General features: G+C 39.1%; 1 protein-coding gene across 1 annotated transcript in view; it reads left to right on the top strand.

The window, feature by feature from the left end:
- The window catches only part of LOC135260818 (gamma-aminobutyric acid type B receptor subunit 2-like), a 98061-nt gene that overhangs the window by 43243 nt on the left and 39062 nt on the right, over window positions 1-15756 (top strand). Inside the window, exons 3-7 of the mRNA XM_064346436.1 lie at window positions 7650-7820; window positions 9995-10096; window positions 12955-13020; window positions 13364-13552; window positions 14139-14381. Coding sequence (XP_064202506.1) covers window positions 7650-7820; window positions 9995-10096; window positions 12955-13020; window positions 13364-13552; window positions 14139-14381 — 771 coding nt within the window. The remainder of the gene's footprint in view (window positions 1-7649; window positions 7821-9994; window positions 10097-12954; window positions 13021-13363; window positions 13553-14138; window positions 14382-15756) is intronic.

Below are 15756 nucleotides of genomic sequence, written 5' to 3'. Positions count from 1 at the left end.
TGAGACATCACACAGAGAGCCAAATGCCTCCGCTGAATATTGAATGAACTTGTCACCTGTTTAATCACGTACTGCTGTGAGGGACTGTGAACAATAGCAGCTGATGAAGGAGGCTTGAGAGAAGCTGCTCAGCGACTCCATGGCGAAATGTCCCAGACTCGCCATGTAGACCTAGATTTAATCTAACCACAATTCACAGTGCAATTTGCGTCTCGTGTTCAGTTACTGCAGTTATATTTTTTTCTGGTCAATATCTCTTACAGAATTTCCGCACCTGTCAGTCTCGTGAAGTTGTGTAATACATAATTGGGGCATGAAGAGGAAGTCAGATATGGTGGTAACAAGCAGTAGGCTGTAAAGGGCACCTTCTTTATAGTAGGCTGACCCATGAGTCATAGTGGTTTTAAACTGCTTTTTACTCACCTTACCTGACCTTTTATGTGTTTGCTCTTTATACTCTTCTCTTTCTATAAGAGTCTGAACTATTATATCCGTTACAATTACAAACATTTTGGGTGTCCATTACCAGCAGATTCTGTTCTATGTTGCAGAATCAAAAAGTAGAAGTGCAGCTAATATTTTCAATTCAGCAGATACATTATGTCATGTCAGTGACTATTAACATACTGGTCACTGAAAAGCTTTTACGTTTTCAACAATTATCACACAGTATTTATTACATGAATTGCTGTATTTAACAATTATACTTATTGACACTGCATACAAATTAGATTTTAACAAGGAGAACACAAAACCCAACATACAGAGGTATTAAATTATCTCTTCTAAATGCATTGTTCAATTCTTGTAAACAAGAATGGTCATGGGAACTAGGCCTACAGATATCATAGGCCAGTGATATATTTGGGTCAGTGGGTCATTTAGTTTGTCTTATTTTTTGCTTTCATTGGTTTTTCAGCCCAGCTTGCAGTACCAATTCTCATGTCTGTTCATGTTCTCCCTTTTCCCAAACCTGACCCCCCTGCTCACTATTCTCCACCCATCCTCCCCTCATGGAGTTAAAAGCATTAGACTGTTGTATGGAACATGAGGGAAATTCTCTTCCATTAGGCATGTACCAGTCCAGTACTTCTGAATGGGAGTGTGAAATTCAGAATAAAGAATGGGAATGCAGAGACACCTCAGTAGGACTGTTGATATGACACACCTGCGGGGTGGATAAGGAAGTGTGCCGACCTAAATGTTGCTCTTAGATTGTTAGTGTGGCAGTTAGCATGCTTTCCCCCAGATCTGTATACTTCTCCCTGTGGTGGGAGTCTTGACTTTGAATCCCACATGGGCCTTTCTGACCTCTTCTCTGTCTCCCTGTTCTGTTTCTCTCTCTCTATCTCACATGAAAGAAAAGTGTGTTCTGCATGTATATCATGAGTAGAACTGAATGAGGAAATTCTGATACAAAATGTGAAGCCTATGATACAGACACAGAATGAATATTTAATATTTTTTCCATCAAGATGGAATGTCAGGAAAATGCCAGGATCAAATGCTGGATGATTGAGTGATCACAAGATTCTTTTTCCGTGATTATGCATGAAACTTCACTTGATCATTATACTATCAAATTGTTAATTTTTTAAATCATTATGGTTCATATAATAAACCTTTTTATCTTATTAGACCACACAGATCTTAATATGTACTGTAAGCTGTGTGCTACTAGGAGGTGTTGACTGATTTGTTAAAAATATGATTATAGAGGCTGCTGAGTTGTGCACCTGGCCCGTACAGTATGTCCTGTTGCTGAGGTCATATGTTTGATTCCCCAGCTTGTGCCCTGGTAGTGGTGTGTGGCCAGCAGCTCAGAGGAATGCAACTGGCCACATTCTCATGGAGGGTGACAACGCTGATTACTCTGCTTCTCATTGATCTGTAGTGACATCTACTGTCAATGCCTATTATAGTTGTTATTGAAAATTGCACTCTCCTCCAAGTGTGTTATGTTGCTTAGTTACAGTCCCAGTTCATGTGAAAACTGGCAGCCAGTTTCACTGGGGAGGCTAGTGCTAGCCTCTGCCCTCGTAGATATCATGCAATAAGGAGGAAACCTACTCTGGATAAGGCTGGATAAGTTGCAATCTGCAATTCTCCAATGAGATTTAAAAAATGAGCCTTTTAGGGACTGCTGGGTGTCTCATTTGGTTAAGACATTATGCTGTGGTTGAAGGATGAGGCCCATAGTCTCGGATCAATTCTAGACCATGCCAGTGCTGACTGTGGCTGAAAGCCCCACCAGGCGATGCACAATTTGAGATTGCATCACCCAGGGAACAGGACAGTTCAGTTGGTTATGGGTCTGCATTTCATCACTCTCTAGTCAACTCCATTGGTGGGAATTGGACATGTTCAGCATCATGTTGTGTGTCAAAATAATCTTCTTTTTTTTTTTTAATTGAGCTTTAATTTTGGCCAGGCACACCAGTGTGGGTTTGGCATCAGAAGAAGGACACTTACTGTATATTGACAAGGACGTCATGTCTGAAGTGATATATTGTGGTGGATCTTTAATACTATGTTTTTTTTTTTTTGCATGTACTGGTCCTGCGGCTCTTGTTAAGATCACAAGTGTGCTACTGACACCCTGCTTGCTACATACACTGCTGTTCAGACCTACTGTAATTGTAAAATACATTTTTTTTTAAACTTCTAAAAAAGCTGGGTAACAAAAAGCAAAATGCGCATGACCTGAAATCTCATTATGCATCTCATTATCATTAATGTGCAATAACTAGCAGCAGTTGATTTAATATAATTATAGAAAGATGTGGATTGTTAATCAGTTTTCTAAATTATTTTATGCCCTTGCAATATGTTGCAAAATGTCAAAAAAAAAATTTTTTACATACAATAGATGAGGTCCCTATGAGGTCCCTGATAAAGAACCTGTTCACTTGCACCAGTCTTGTCATTTGAAATCAAATTGGGTCATTGATACGCAGATACTAGAAGTATAAATGAACCTTAGACTGAGCCTTGTATAATGAGATGTACGTATGCCTTCATCAGGCTACAGATGGTGGAGAGTGACTCAAGACCTGAAAGACCCAAAAATAAACTGGCATGTCTGGGTTAAGGGTCAGTGGGGAGCCAGATAACCAGCATTACAGGAGCTTAGTTTAGCCTTCACAGCAGACACTTGAGCAAAAGGTGGAAGTTATTTTGCTAGAAGATCCGTTGGGTGCAGTTGTAGAGGTTCTGGCCCCTGACCTGTGCTGGTGTCAGTGCAGTGTAGCCTGCCTCCTACCCACAACTTCAAAATGAGAACTGTCAGCTGCTTACTGTCATAAATAGTAAAACCATGACATATTAGTTTATACTCAGTTGCTTTAATGCCTGGTTTTAGCATAATGACACTATTATAAAATAGCAAACATTTAGATAAGGAAGCTAATAGGCTAAATGAATGAGTACTTGGAGATAAATTTTATGTGTAATGAATTAACACATTTTAAATTAGTGGATAAATGCTAACATGGTCATAGATTCAAGCTTGCAGAAATATGCAATGAATTGTATATCTCAGCCAAAAAAGCTGATCAAGATGGTGCAAGGAGTAAGTGTGATGTGAACCTTGCTAGTCTGACACACCAATAAACAATGTTGTGAAAATGTGTTGGAAGAGTCAAATTGAGACAATGCGAATAAAGAAGGAAGGCAGATGCATTTGGTTTGCAACCTTCTAGGAACACTCCAGCAAATTAAGCTAATTGCCCGAGCAGAGATCTCTGTGCAGGGTAAACCGATGCGCCATATCACATCCCTGTGGGCTGCTCACGCAGCGTCTCTGCCTTCTGTAATCTCAAAAAGTAATCTTTTAAGTTGCCTGCATTATTCATGCGAGTCTGTGTAAAGCTGTGGGAACGCCACACAGTAAGCCTTAATGAGCTTATTCAAAATCTGTATGAAGAGTTAAGTAAGATAAAGGCTGACTGGCTGTTGTGTTGGGGAAAGCTTTTATGATTACCCCTTGCATCCAGTACAGTTGATCTCTCTCTCTCTCTCTCTCTAGCTGTGCGTGTGTGCATGTGTGTGCTTGTGTGATGTGTGTGTGTGTGTGTGTATTGGTGGGTGGGTGGGAGGGTGTGTGTGTGCGTGTGTTGGTGGGTGTGTATGTGCGTGTGTGTGTTTGTATGCATTTGTACTGTGTTTATGTGAGTGGTGTGTGTGACCATCATCACCTTAAAACAAAGCAAATTCTTAACAAGATGTTTTTTCAGGTCTGTCAGGCTATTGTTTAATCATAGATACTTCAGAATTAGATATATTATATGGCGATAATTTCAAACAATATTTTAATAGCTATGTTCTTTTGCAATTTTTTACCAACATATGATGTGATCAGCTCATCAGGTCACTCACCTTAAACGAAAAGTTTAAATGTGATCAATGAAGAATGCTGGGGTGGTCCCATATCTGTCAAATCAAAAAGCAGCTCTTTGGTGTTTTAATGAACACTGAAACCAGGAGACTGATTGAAAGGGAAAGTACATCCCCCGTCTGAGCCTTTCTTAGCAGGGGGGCAATTAAGGCCTCCATTAACTGGCAAAAGTCTCTAAAAAAGCGCTGCGTCTCTGGATATTTTTTCACCACTTTCGGGAGCGTTTTTTATAATTAGCCTTTAATCACCTTCAGGATCTTCACTGGCAATTCACTAGTGTATTAACTCATTCTGGGGCCCATTTAAACCTCTCACTTCAGGGCCCCCTACCTCCTTCTGGAATTTTTTTCAGTTACATTGCTGAACATGGTCTGCAATGGAAGGTGAGAAAGAGTATATGAAATGGAGAGATTTTCAGAACGCTTTTCTAACAATTAAATGATTAGACAATGATGATTTACTGCATCATTCCAATAATGCTATCTATAATCAATTTTAACAAGCCATTTAGCCTATTGAAGAGGACAGTGGGACTTGGATTCAGGCTCTTTCTTTAGACTTTTTAAACTGTCCTCAATATTTAACAGCATACATCAGTAGATTATTGTGAGTCGTCATGAGTACTCACTCATCCCTGCCTCCATACTTCCATTTTTACATTTTAGGCCTTAAGCAAATACCCTTATCCAACTGGAATGACTTACTCTTACTTCCGCTGGGTCTACACATTTCCTTGAATTTTTCTCAGTCTGACTCAGAGAATGTGCTGTGTAGCTTGTGTGAATCATATTCCCTCATTTATTAAATGCTTGGAAGGTCTGCCTTCCCTTACACACCACTATTTTTAGCTTGCAGGTTTGACGTCTCGTGAAGATTGTTTGTTCAGCGAGGGAAAATGGTTCATGGTGTTCCTTTAAACTAAGAATTATCGGCTGGTGGAATCCGAAAAATTGTTAGATCATGAAAGGAGTCCATTGTGTGTGATATTTTGAGTACTTTGCTTTGTGAAAAGATACACTCATGCTGTGTCTATTCTGGTGCCGATGGATGCAAATGCTTTGAGATGAAGTGTACTGTACACTCAGAGCAGGATTTCTTGATGTTTCCCCCTGAGCAAAATGTCCTCCATTCGACATACTTAGAACGTTGCCGTGTCATCTGTCTGATGTCTCCTTAGCAGTCCCATTCGAAGGTTGCCTGTCTGAACACCTCACTCTTTATTGTGATTTAGTGTGAGTTAGAAGACATTGTTTGACATTTTACAATATTTTAGTGGTCTCAATTAAGATTGGCAGATGCACCATCTAATGTGGATGTCCACTGGATGTTGACTTGAGAGCCAAGAATAATAAACCCAATCTGCTCATCCAGTTGCTCAGTGGGTTTTTCAAACTTGTATACGTGGAAAGCGCCAAAACCACTCACGCCTGTTTCGCAGCCTCTTTGACTCAAAACACAGAGCCTGTTTTACAAAAAGTCTCATTTATTTGTGTTAGAAAAGGGGCTGCCCTGCCCCAGAGGAAAATGGAAGGGTAAAGGGCACACTGAGAGCTAATTTATTATTAAAACTAAAGGAACCTGAGTTTCTTCCGACTACAAAACTTTATATACTTTATGGATATATTTGTATAGCAGACCCCCTAATCCAATGCAATTGTTTTCCTTAATATTATATTGTACTACTAGCCCATTGCTTTGTAGTTAGGTTTTGAGACAGATGCGATGTCAATGGTTCAGCCATGTTTGATATTATAGGGTTGAGCACCAAAGGTGTGTAAGCTGCTATTACTGCTGTTCATTTTAGCATATCATACATAGAAAAGTTTTTTTTTTAAATAATATAATTTAATGAGTTTCCATGAACAAGGGTGTTTGCAAATAAAGTAAATAATGCAATCTGAATGTAATTGTGTATTCATGAAATCTGAAAAATATTTGTCAGCAGGACATAGATTTTAGTTGATGTTAACTGACAAAGGATTTGTGTTTCTACACAATTATTAATACATGGAATAGATGACCTGTGTTTATAGAGGAATCAGGGACTGATTTCATGATCAGATCTCGATACTGTACTCTAGTCTGTTGGCAAATTGACCAGCCTAGTGGAGCTAAAGACATCATAACACTTAATTTTGTGTCTTGAGAGGCCAATGACTCAGGGGTGCTGAGGGAATTAATAGCACTGAGATGATGACATAATTCTCCAAACAGCTGGTGTAAATCCTTGAGCCCTTTTTCTCTGGTTGATTTGGACAACATGGTGCTGTTGTGCTTTTAATAAAAACAATAGATTGTGTAGTATTTCACACCATGGGGGAAACCACCAAGGGCCATTTAATGTGTGACCAGAGCTTGATTGCTTATTTCCTAATGAAGAACACAGCCAGAGGCTAATAATGACTCTTGTTTAGACGTATAGCAATTTAAGATGTAAGTAGTCATCAACTTATCGTATGCCTGCTATACTAGTGCATCCCCATTTTGGGGAAGTTTTCAATTCCAATGTAGAATAGGTTGGGATGATCACATAATATAAACTATTATGAAAATATCAAATAAAGGACTTTGACTTGTGTAAATCCCTGAGGTTGGGAGGAGTCTTCGCAAAATTAAAAGCAGTGATCAAAATTCTCTCCATTTCATATATCCTCTCCTATTATTTCACACCTGGTTTTAAATGGCTGGATTTTGACTTCAAATAAGACCCTCAGCCAGAAGTTTTAAAAAATAAAAATACATTTGGTTTGGTCTATCAAATAGTAGGTCTGTTATTTCCTTTTGAAAAGGCTTTTCTGAGGGTTTTGTGTTATAAATCTTATTGGTTTTCGTAATCTCTTGTCAACCAGAAATTAATTCTGTTTTGAGTGGTGTATTTTCAGTGTGAACTGTCTGTGAGTATTACCTTTTGCAAGATTTGATTCAGAATATAGTAGCATTCATTCATATGCACTGAATAATATGCATCAATGTCTATATGAATCTGCAGCAAGAGTGTCCATTTGTAGTCTTGACATGTTCTTGCGTTATTGCTGAACTTCATGCATGGAGACAGCAATTGTTCAGCAATCATGCTGTATGTATTCACCCTGAGGGTATTGAGGGTGATTCTCTATTTCTGAATTACAGCCTGGCTGTTCACATTAAAGAGCTGCAGAAAGGATCATTTACTGTGAGAGGTTGAGGGCTGAGTGTGTGTAATTGGTGTAATTTTCTGTAATCTGTAATACATAATGCATTTTTTTTCTTTCAGCTATCCTTCGCTGCAACCACACCTGTTCTGGCTGACAAGAAGAAGTACCCCAATTTCTTTCGGACTGTGCCATCAGACAACGCTGTCAATCCAGCTGTGGTGAAGTTCCTCAACCACTACAACTGGACCCGGGTTGGAACTCTCACCCAGGATGTGCAGCGGTTTTCTGAGGTAAATCTTGTCATTTAAAGTATGAAACTACATTTAATAAGTATACTGTGAACTGTTCAGACATGGTGCTGGCATAGCGTCTGCAGGGCCCCTTAACCCTGGTCCTGATGGGCTGCAGTGTCTGGAGTCCTGCCAATTACCCATCTGTTTCCATCAATTAATATGTTGGTTCAACCAATTTAACTTCTGTCTGAAGTGTTAATAGTGTAAAGGGAGCTTAATCACCCAATGGATTTCAGCCCTTATGAATATTGTAATTTATTTCCATAGATCTACGATAGTATACAGAAATGTATGACCAGCCTACTTATTATAATCTTCCACTTGCTAGCATACTCATGTATTTAGCAAAGGGAAAGCCTCAGTATCCAGTCTGTACAGTGTTTCTTTTTAGGCAGTACACCCTTATCAATACTTTAGCATGCTTTAAGAACAGTTTAAGAACATCATTACTTTTTTTTTTTTTACACATATTCAGAGCACACAAAATCTTACTGAAAAAAAATGTAACCACAAACCCTGCTACTTTCACAGCAGAGAACAGTTGAAAAGGTTTCATTGTTTTATACTGCATTGATATGTTATATGTTTGCTAAAACGCAAGGAATGAACTCATAATTTAAGCCTGTGTTAATGGATCTATGGAATATCACATACAGAAAGTACTGCATTAGCCGAAGCATCTCACAACTATCATTTAATTGTGTAATTATGTGCTTATCTTCTTGTTAGCACTTTGTTAGTAATTTATATCCCATTGCTTTATTCATGCAACATTTTAAAGTGTGTGAAAAGCTCTGCTGTTCCCTTCCTCACTACCATTTTTTACATTAAAATCTGCCCATTATGAACATGGCCATTTGAATTCAACTGCATCTCATAGAGCTCATTGTTATACAGAGTATTTCTTTATTAGACCACTGGATTGTTGTGTTCTCTATTGTTATCACATCACCTGCTTCAATAAAGAATCTTAGAGTGATAACAGAAAAGTTATAGCCTGGATTCAGTCAAAATTTGTTCTTAACTTAACCTTAAAAATAGATGCAATTAAGTGGCAGATTAATTTAGGTAATTTATTTTATTTATAAGTCAAAGGTAAAGATAGATGTAGAGTGTATCCAGACCTGTATGGTATTTGGTTTCTGCTCTGAACACGCCCGGAAGAAATCATGAAACCCTATTAACTAGATCAAGTGATTCTTACATTAACAATCTCAACGTCAACATCCTACCCACTTCAAAATGGGCAAAACTTCAACATATTGCCCAGTTTTTTACAGCCTATGGTGGCTAGGTAGCAGAACTGGCATTCTGGGGCACAACACACATTGAGATACTCAGTCTTAAGGCTTCCTCTTAGGAGTCCCTGACAGGTTGTACATAGTGCACTCCAGATAACCATTGACAATCCAGAGGGCTGACCCCACATTGGCTCGCCTCAAATGTGGAGATTGCTCCCGCGGCACCATCCTCATAGCGGGGCACAAGCAATTGCACTGCTCTTCATCTCCAACAATGTGCGCTTCTCAGCCCATGAAACTTTTATGGAGACTTGTGAATAAGTAATGAGGCTACAGATATCTAATGGAGAGCATCTCAGTTCAGAGTGATGCAACTCAGGTAGCAAGAAAGGGAAAATCAATGTGAATTGTAGTAATTGGTGTCTAATAAGTAGTTTAAAGGCTTATTTGTTTTTAAAATAAGCAAAAACAATAAAAATTAATTTTTTTCAGCATGTTCATTTTATGAAACAGCTATATTTTAATAATTGTGCTTGAATTACTTTAACTGGCATTTAATACTTTAAAACTGTATTTTTAAAAATGTTTAAAAATATTTTTTTAAAATCATTTTTACAATACTTCCTATGCAGTTCTGACAAACAGTGTTTTATGGGGGGGGGGGGGGTGTAGTCAATCAAATTTCTTGCTATGTCACTGGAGTAATCCCCCCAAGGACGGGACGCATGAGTGAGTGCATAAATGTAAAGCTATACAGCACTTGCTTCACTGCAGTAGACCTGCTTCAGCGTGCCTATTCAAAGTAATGGCATTAGTGAAGTGTACTGCAAAGTATTGTTATTACATTCCTCAATCTCTGTATCATAGTTGCACCACTCATGGTATTGGTTGTGCGTTTACTGTGGATCCTCCTCCTCTACTTCCTTATAGGTGAGGAATGATCTGACCAATGAGCTGGAGAAGGCTGATATCCAGATTGCTGACACACAGAGCTTTTCCAATGACCCCTGCGTCAATGTTAAGAACCTAAAGGTAAGTGATATCATCCCCCCAGTCACAGCATTATGTCCGCAAGGTAGACGCCAGAGGTAGTTACTTAGTGTCAATGTATTTGTTCTGTCTCTGAAATTGTACAGAACCATTATTTTAAAGTGTGACTTTGATAATCATACACACGCACGCACGCGCACACACACACACACACACACACACACAAAAGTAACTTGTAATTCAGTGTGTTAAACTAAAGAATGTATTTCTTTATGTATTATATGTATGTCTTAAAAGCATTCAATTTTGCCAGTACCATACTTTAGCCATTTCTGTTTGGCGGCCTAAATATTTTCTATGAACCAGAAATATTACAGTAGACGATGCGCATGTATCTGATGTAGCTGGATGCTTCGATATCTCTCAGCCATCCGCAAGACCATCTGAAAGCTTTGGCGTTCCAGCAGAAAAGTAACAGTGAAACAGTGGCCGTTCTGTGGGTAGCAGAAAAAATTGGCAGAGTGGGCTTTGAAATTCAACAAAACAACCCAACAAAAGCTCAAATCCAGCACTTGTACGTTTGGCTTCAGTAAGGTGTCGTTACCTTCCTGGGTGGCTCTTGTGTCTGGAGCTGCGTAGGAATGTAAGACTTAAATCCCTGTTATTCAAATCACGGCCTTCGAGGTCAAAGAACTGCTGGTTTTCCATCTTCCCTTTACCTGGGAATCAGGTGTGAAAACAGTCTGACCAATCAATAGCACTGATTGTTCAGTTAATTACCTGGGGGAAAGAAAACCAGGGCCGGATTTGGATTTGAGGTCCAGATTTGAGTATCCGTGACTTAAATGATCAAGGATCACACACAAGGCCAGAATCATAATGCTTTGTTATTACTAAAGGAATCAATCATGGATTTAAAATTTTTTATTAAATTTTTTTGCAATTGATGCCTGCATTCAGGAATTACTTGAGAGCAATATGGAAAAGGAATTCAGTTTTTGGCAATCCCTCTCTAAGTAATGTGTGATGAGTTAAGATGCTACGTAGAAAAATCAGTAGAACTATGCAATTGTAGGTCTTACCTTAAAGCATTTAAATATATTAACCTGATGTTTAGACAGTTGGAAAAATGTTTCCCGTCCTGTGCACAAATGAACTCACACTTACAAGTTAATGCAATTGTGTGTATGACTTAATTTTGTGTATGAATAAAAACATATGTTCTCTCAAGTTCCCATAATCTGCTCAACTCTTAATTCAGCTCCCACTCTTTAGTCTTTTTTTCTTTCTTTTGAAACGTGATCTGAGTTGATTAAGATTCTGTATCATTAGGGTACCAATATTTGCAAGGTACTAATCAAATGTGTTCAAAATGGAAGATACAGTATTTATTGTAATGCAAGTTACAATCTTTAGGAATGCAGTTTAGGTCCACCTCCCGGCCGTACAGCATTTCATAGTTAGTGAGATAACATTACCTGTTGTTTAAAATTCCAGAGCTTTCTACCACACACCACAAGTCCAGACATGAGACAGAAGAGCAGCTTTCACGCATTAACCCAGGGACTTTATTTAATTTACAGTTTGCTAAAGTTCTAGTCGCTTATTCACTATGGTAACCAGCTGTAGCTCAGAGCTGGCTCGACCCAATAAACGACATAAACGGCCGCTTAGGTCTCTGTGACTGCCGGCGGCCCCTAATTATTCAAAAATATACAGTATATATTATTTATAATGTTGTGTTGTGGCGGGGTGTTGAGGTGTTGGGTACCAAATCAAATCCTGCTTATCCTCCTCAAAGGCTAGAGCCAGCACTGCTGTAGCTGGACAGGTGTGAAAAAATACTGGTAACAGTTATATGATTGGAATGCTTTAGACAGATTTTGTGTATCTATGTATAATCTTCATATACCTTCTAAAGGCAGGTGAAAAGGGGAGGTGATTGAAACGGGGGAACCAACAGAAGCTAAGCTAACCAACACCAGTTTCTTAGTCCTCTGTCTCACTGTCAGCAATGTTTTCCCTGGCTGCTCTGCCCCACAACCTAAAGAGGAGTTCTCAGTGAACAACACAGAACCTGAAGTTCTGCATGTCTTATGTTCATTGCTCAGAGTACTGGAAGTATTGCTTACAATGACTTGTTGTTACTTCAGACAGTACTTCAGATGACACAACAGTGCAGTATATTATTTTTGGCTCAATTATTTGCTGCTCATGTGGTACACCCTGCATTTCTCATCAAAGGTCTTGAACTATGTAAAATAGTTCACAGTTCTAAAATACATTTCTCTAATGGATAGGCTCTTATATAATGCAACAATACGTTCTAAAATAATGACATGCTGTGTCACTTTTGACACTTTTCAGCTCTCCCTGAGCATCAGCAAAAGCAGAGGAAAACAGTGATTTTCTTTCAATCTTGAAGCATCTGCAAGGATTTTTCATTTTTGATGACAGTGTGCGGGATTCTGACTCAAGGATCATCAATGTGAACCTCTCAAGGATGTCTGCTTGAGATAGATTCACATGCGTTTTATTCTTGATTGCTGACATTCTGGGAAAGAAAGGACAACCTCTGTGGCCTCTTTATAAACTGAAAACCCACGGAAGTCTATATGGAATACCCTGTTGCAACACTTCAGAATATTTTTTGGATACGCTTCAGCTAAATGATGACTTGAATAGACAAGCTGAGCAAATGTGCAGTGACAGACAGGTATTCTTTCAGTACAGGATACAGTCACTGCCAGTCAATTTATCTCGGCTTCTTGTTGTTACCTTTCTGTTTCAGTCTTAAGGAGACTATCATCAGTGATTAAAGTTCTGTAAACAAGCCTAAGGATAGTGTTCACTTTGTGTAAACACTGCTAATTATACTGTCATTAATCTGGTCCTTGCAGGACAACGATGTGCGAATAATTATCGGGCAGTTTGATGAGAACTTGGCCTCCAAAGTGTTTTGCTGTGTAAGTATAATGACTCGGACTTTGTGTTGTTGGTACTCACATCTTGTACAATTTACACTTTCAGGTCATCATTGTTGTATCCATAGCATAGGGGGCTGTGTAAGGATAGGGTATTGTCCTCATTATTTCCTCCATCCCACTTCACTTTACGAAACGTAACTGTTTTTCTTTTCTTTCATTCTCATCAAATCTGTGTGCACATTTATAGTAAATGAACTTTCTTTCATCCTTTCATCCAGTCCAGAAGCCAGGACTGAAGTTATCATGCAGATTGTTGAGATTGTTGAGTGTTAAATACAATAATGGTAATGCAGTCTCCGTTTGACTATGCACCCATACGCAGGCCTACAACCTTAACATGTTTGGCAGTAAGTACCAGTGGATCATCCCTGGCTGGTACCAGGAGAACTGGTGGGATAAGGCCAACGCCACCAACTGCACAGCCAAGAAACTTCTGACTGCCATGGAGGGCTACATCAGTGTGGACTTTGAGCCGCTCAGCACCAGGCAGTTAAAGGGAATCTCTGGAAGGGTATGTGTGCCACCCACATGTTGAAAGGTTTGCCAACTTTCTTCAACTGGCTGGAGATTTAAATTGGAGACTGTCCCTACAGGTTTAAGAATATGATGGTCTTTTTCTATAAAATCTGAAATAAATTTATTGATGGACCATAAATTAATGACTTTGAAATCATCAGCGACTTTGCGCAGCAGTGAAGTCTAGGCAGTCTGTCAAATGATCGAAAGCATCTGTGACCTGATTTGATAAAAATCTGTGAATAGATATGCCATGAGATATCTTGAGGGAACATGGGAGTGTGAGATTAAGGCTGAAAGCGTGAGTATCTCACCAGATACATGAGACTTGTCAACCCTGAATAGGGTAGATGGCATGTTTTTTATTGAGCCTGCATTTGTTGAACTTGCCATCTCTCTTTGGAATGTATGTTTCCCGCTTTGGTGAATTGCTGAACTTCGATCCTTGATCTTAGTACTTCTGAATAAGAGTGTCTTTTAAATGCCAGTGAGGTAGAATAGTCCTGCGCACCTTCCTGGAATATCACCAGCCGAAATATTCACATGCAAGAGATCTCTAATCATTTCTTGCCCTGTTTCAGACGCCTCAGGAGTATGAGAGAGAGTACAATAGACAGCGGATGAAGAAAGGGGTGGACTCCAGCAAATTTCATGGATTCGCTTACGATGGGATTTGGGTCATCGCCAGGACTTTGACCCGGGTCAGGGAGATACTGAGGCACAGGGAGAGGCACAGTCTCCACCGAAACTTCACAGCTGATGACAGGGATGTTGGACGACTGGTCCATGATGTCATGAATGAGACAAATTTCTTGGGAGTGACGGTAAGAGCAGGCATATGCTTCCTTTGCCTGGCATGGCCTCATTCCTTTGTGTAGCTAATGTTGGATGTGCCTATCTACTTGAAGGATACCAGGCCAGCTTGATAAAATGGCCCAGTACTAAACTTCAGTGTCTTTACCCTCCAGTCGAGTTTGATATATTTGTGGGGGTCATCTCCCACTTGTAAATATTGTCTGGCAGAAAATCTTATAAACTGCAGACAGCACATTGGTCTCATCACCTTCACTATAAAAGGATTACATCTGACCACAGTTATGCAAAGGGCATGAGAGGCGGGTGGGAATTAAATTGTGGACCAATGAGTGCAAATATGGGAGGACAGGGACTCCCTGTGTGGTGAATTGAGCATTATTGTTTATGAGCTACATTCATAAACAGAAATTTGTCGGTGTGATTCAGGGCTTGGCACTGTTATTGCACTTCAGAACAAGATAACAAGGTACTTAATAGTAATTGTTTGATGAAATATCCAGCTGTAGATATAGATAATTTCAAAGGCATTTAGTCACTAAAATGCCCCAGGATAGTGGTGCGTAGCATATAGTTAGTGGGGGGGGGGGGGTGCACATTGACGCTTTTTGTTAAGCAAAAAAAAAAAATGTCTCTCCCACTCCATATTGGAGAATAATGCTGTTTAATAATTCTTTTCATGCAGTGTACAAACTCACCATTGTATCAGTGACATACACTTGATAATTCATGTTTTGGCTGAAATGACAAAGTTAGAATCACTGGATTGTACAGATGTTAATTAGGCTACATGACTCTAAAATGAAAACATCCACTACACGTTCAGGTTTTATGAAGTAAAATGGTTTGTTTTGATTAGTTACATCAGAAGGATTACAGCTCCATTGGGACATCTATTGCATAGAGTCTTACTATGGTATGATTTTTCTCACTTACCAATGAATGAAGAGGAACCCCTTGCAGTGACCATTTTCAAACCAGTTTCTTCTTTCTGTCATGAGTTGCAGCCACAACGTACCAGCCTACATCATAGTGCCAGGTATAGCATATTTGAAGTGGAGGGTAACACCTCAGCATGAGTGCCATGTTGGATACCATATTGAGGCTGCAGCAGGGTAGCTAATTATGCTACAAGGTGTTCATCTTGCTCAGAATTAATTCAAATATATCACTTGAAATTTAAAATTTTTGAGATTTCAGTGTTACAATACCAATTTTACAGAATATTAATTTTACAGAATTATTCATTTTAAAAATGTTTAATTTTTATAATTAGTGAAAACAAGCTGATATCACCCATTCTTACTGGTATTATACAGTTCCATGCTGGCTACTTATATCACCCCAACACACAGTGAATGTTTATCTTGAGCATGTTAAACATTT

The sequence above is a fragment of the Anguilla rostrata genome, chromosome 1, assembly GCF_018555375.3.
Source record: "Anguilla rostrata isolate EN2019 chromosome 1, ASM1855537v3, whole genome shotgun sequence".
Classification (NCBI taxonomy): Eukaryota; Metazoa; Chordata; class Actinopteri; order Anguilliformes; family Anguillidae; genus Anguilla; species Anguilla rostrata.
This window is presented reverse-complemented; position numbering and strand designations above follow the sequence as displayed.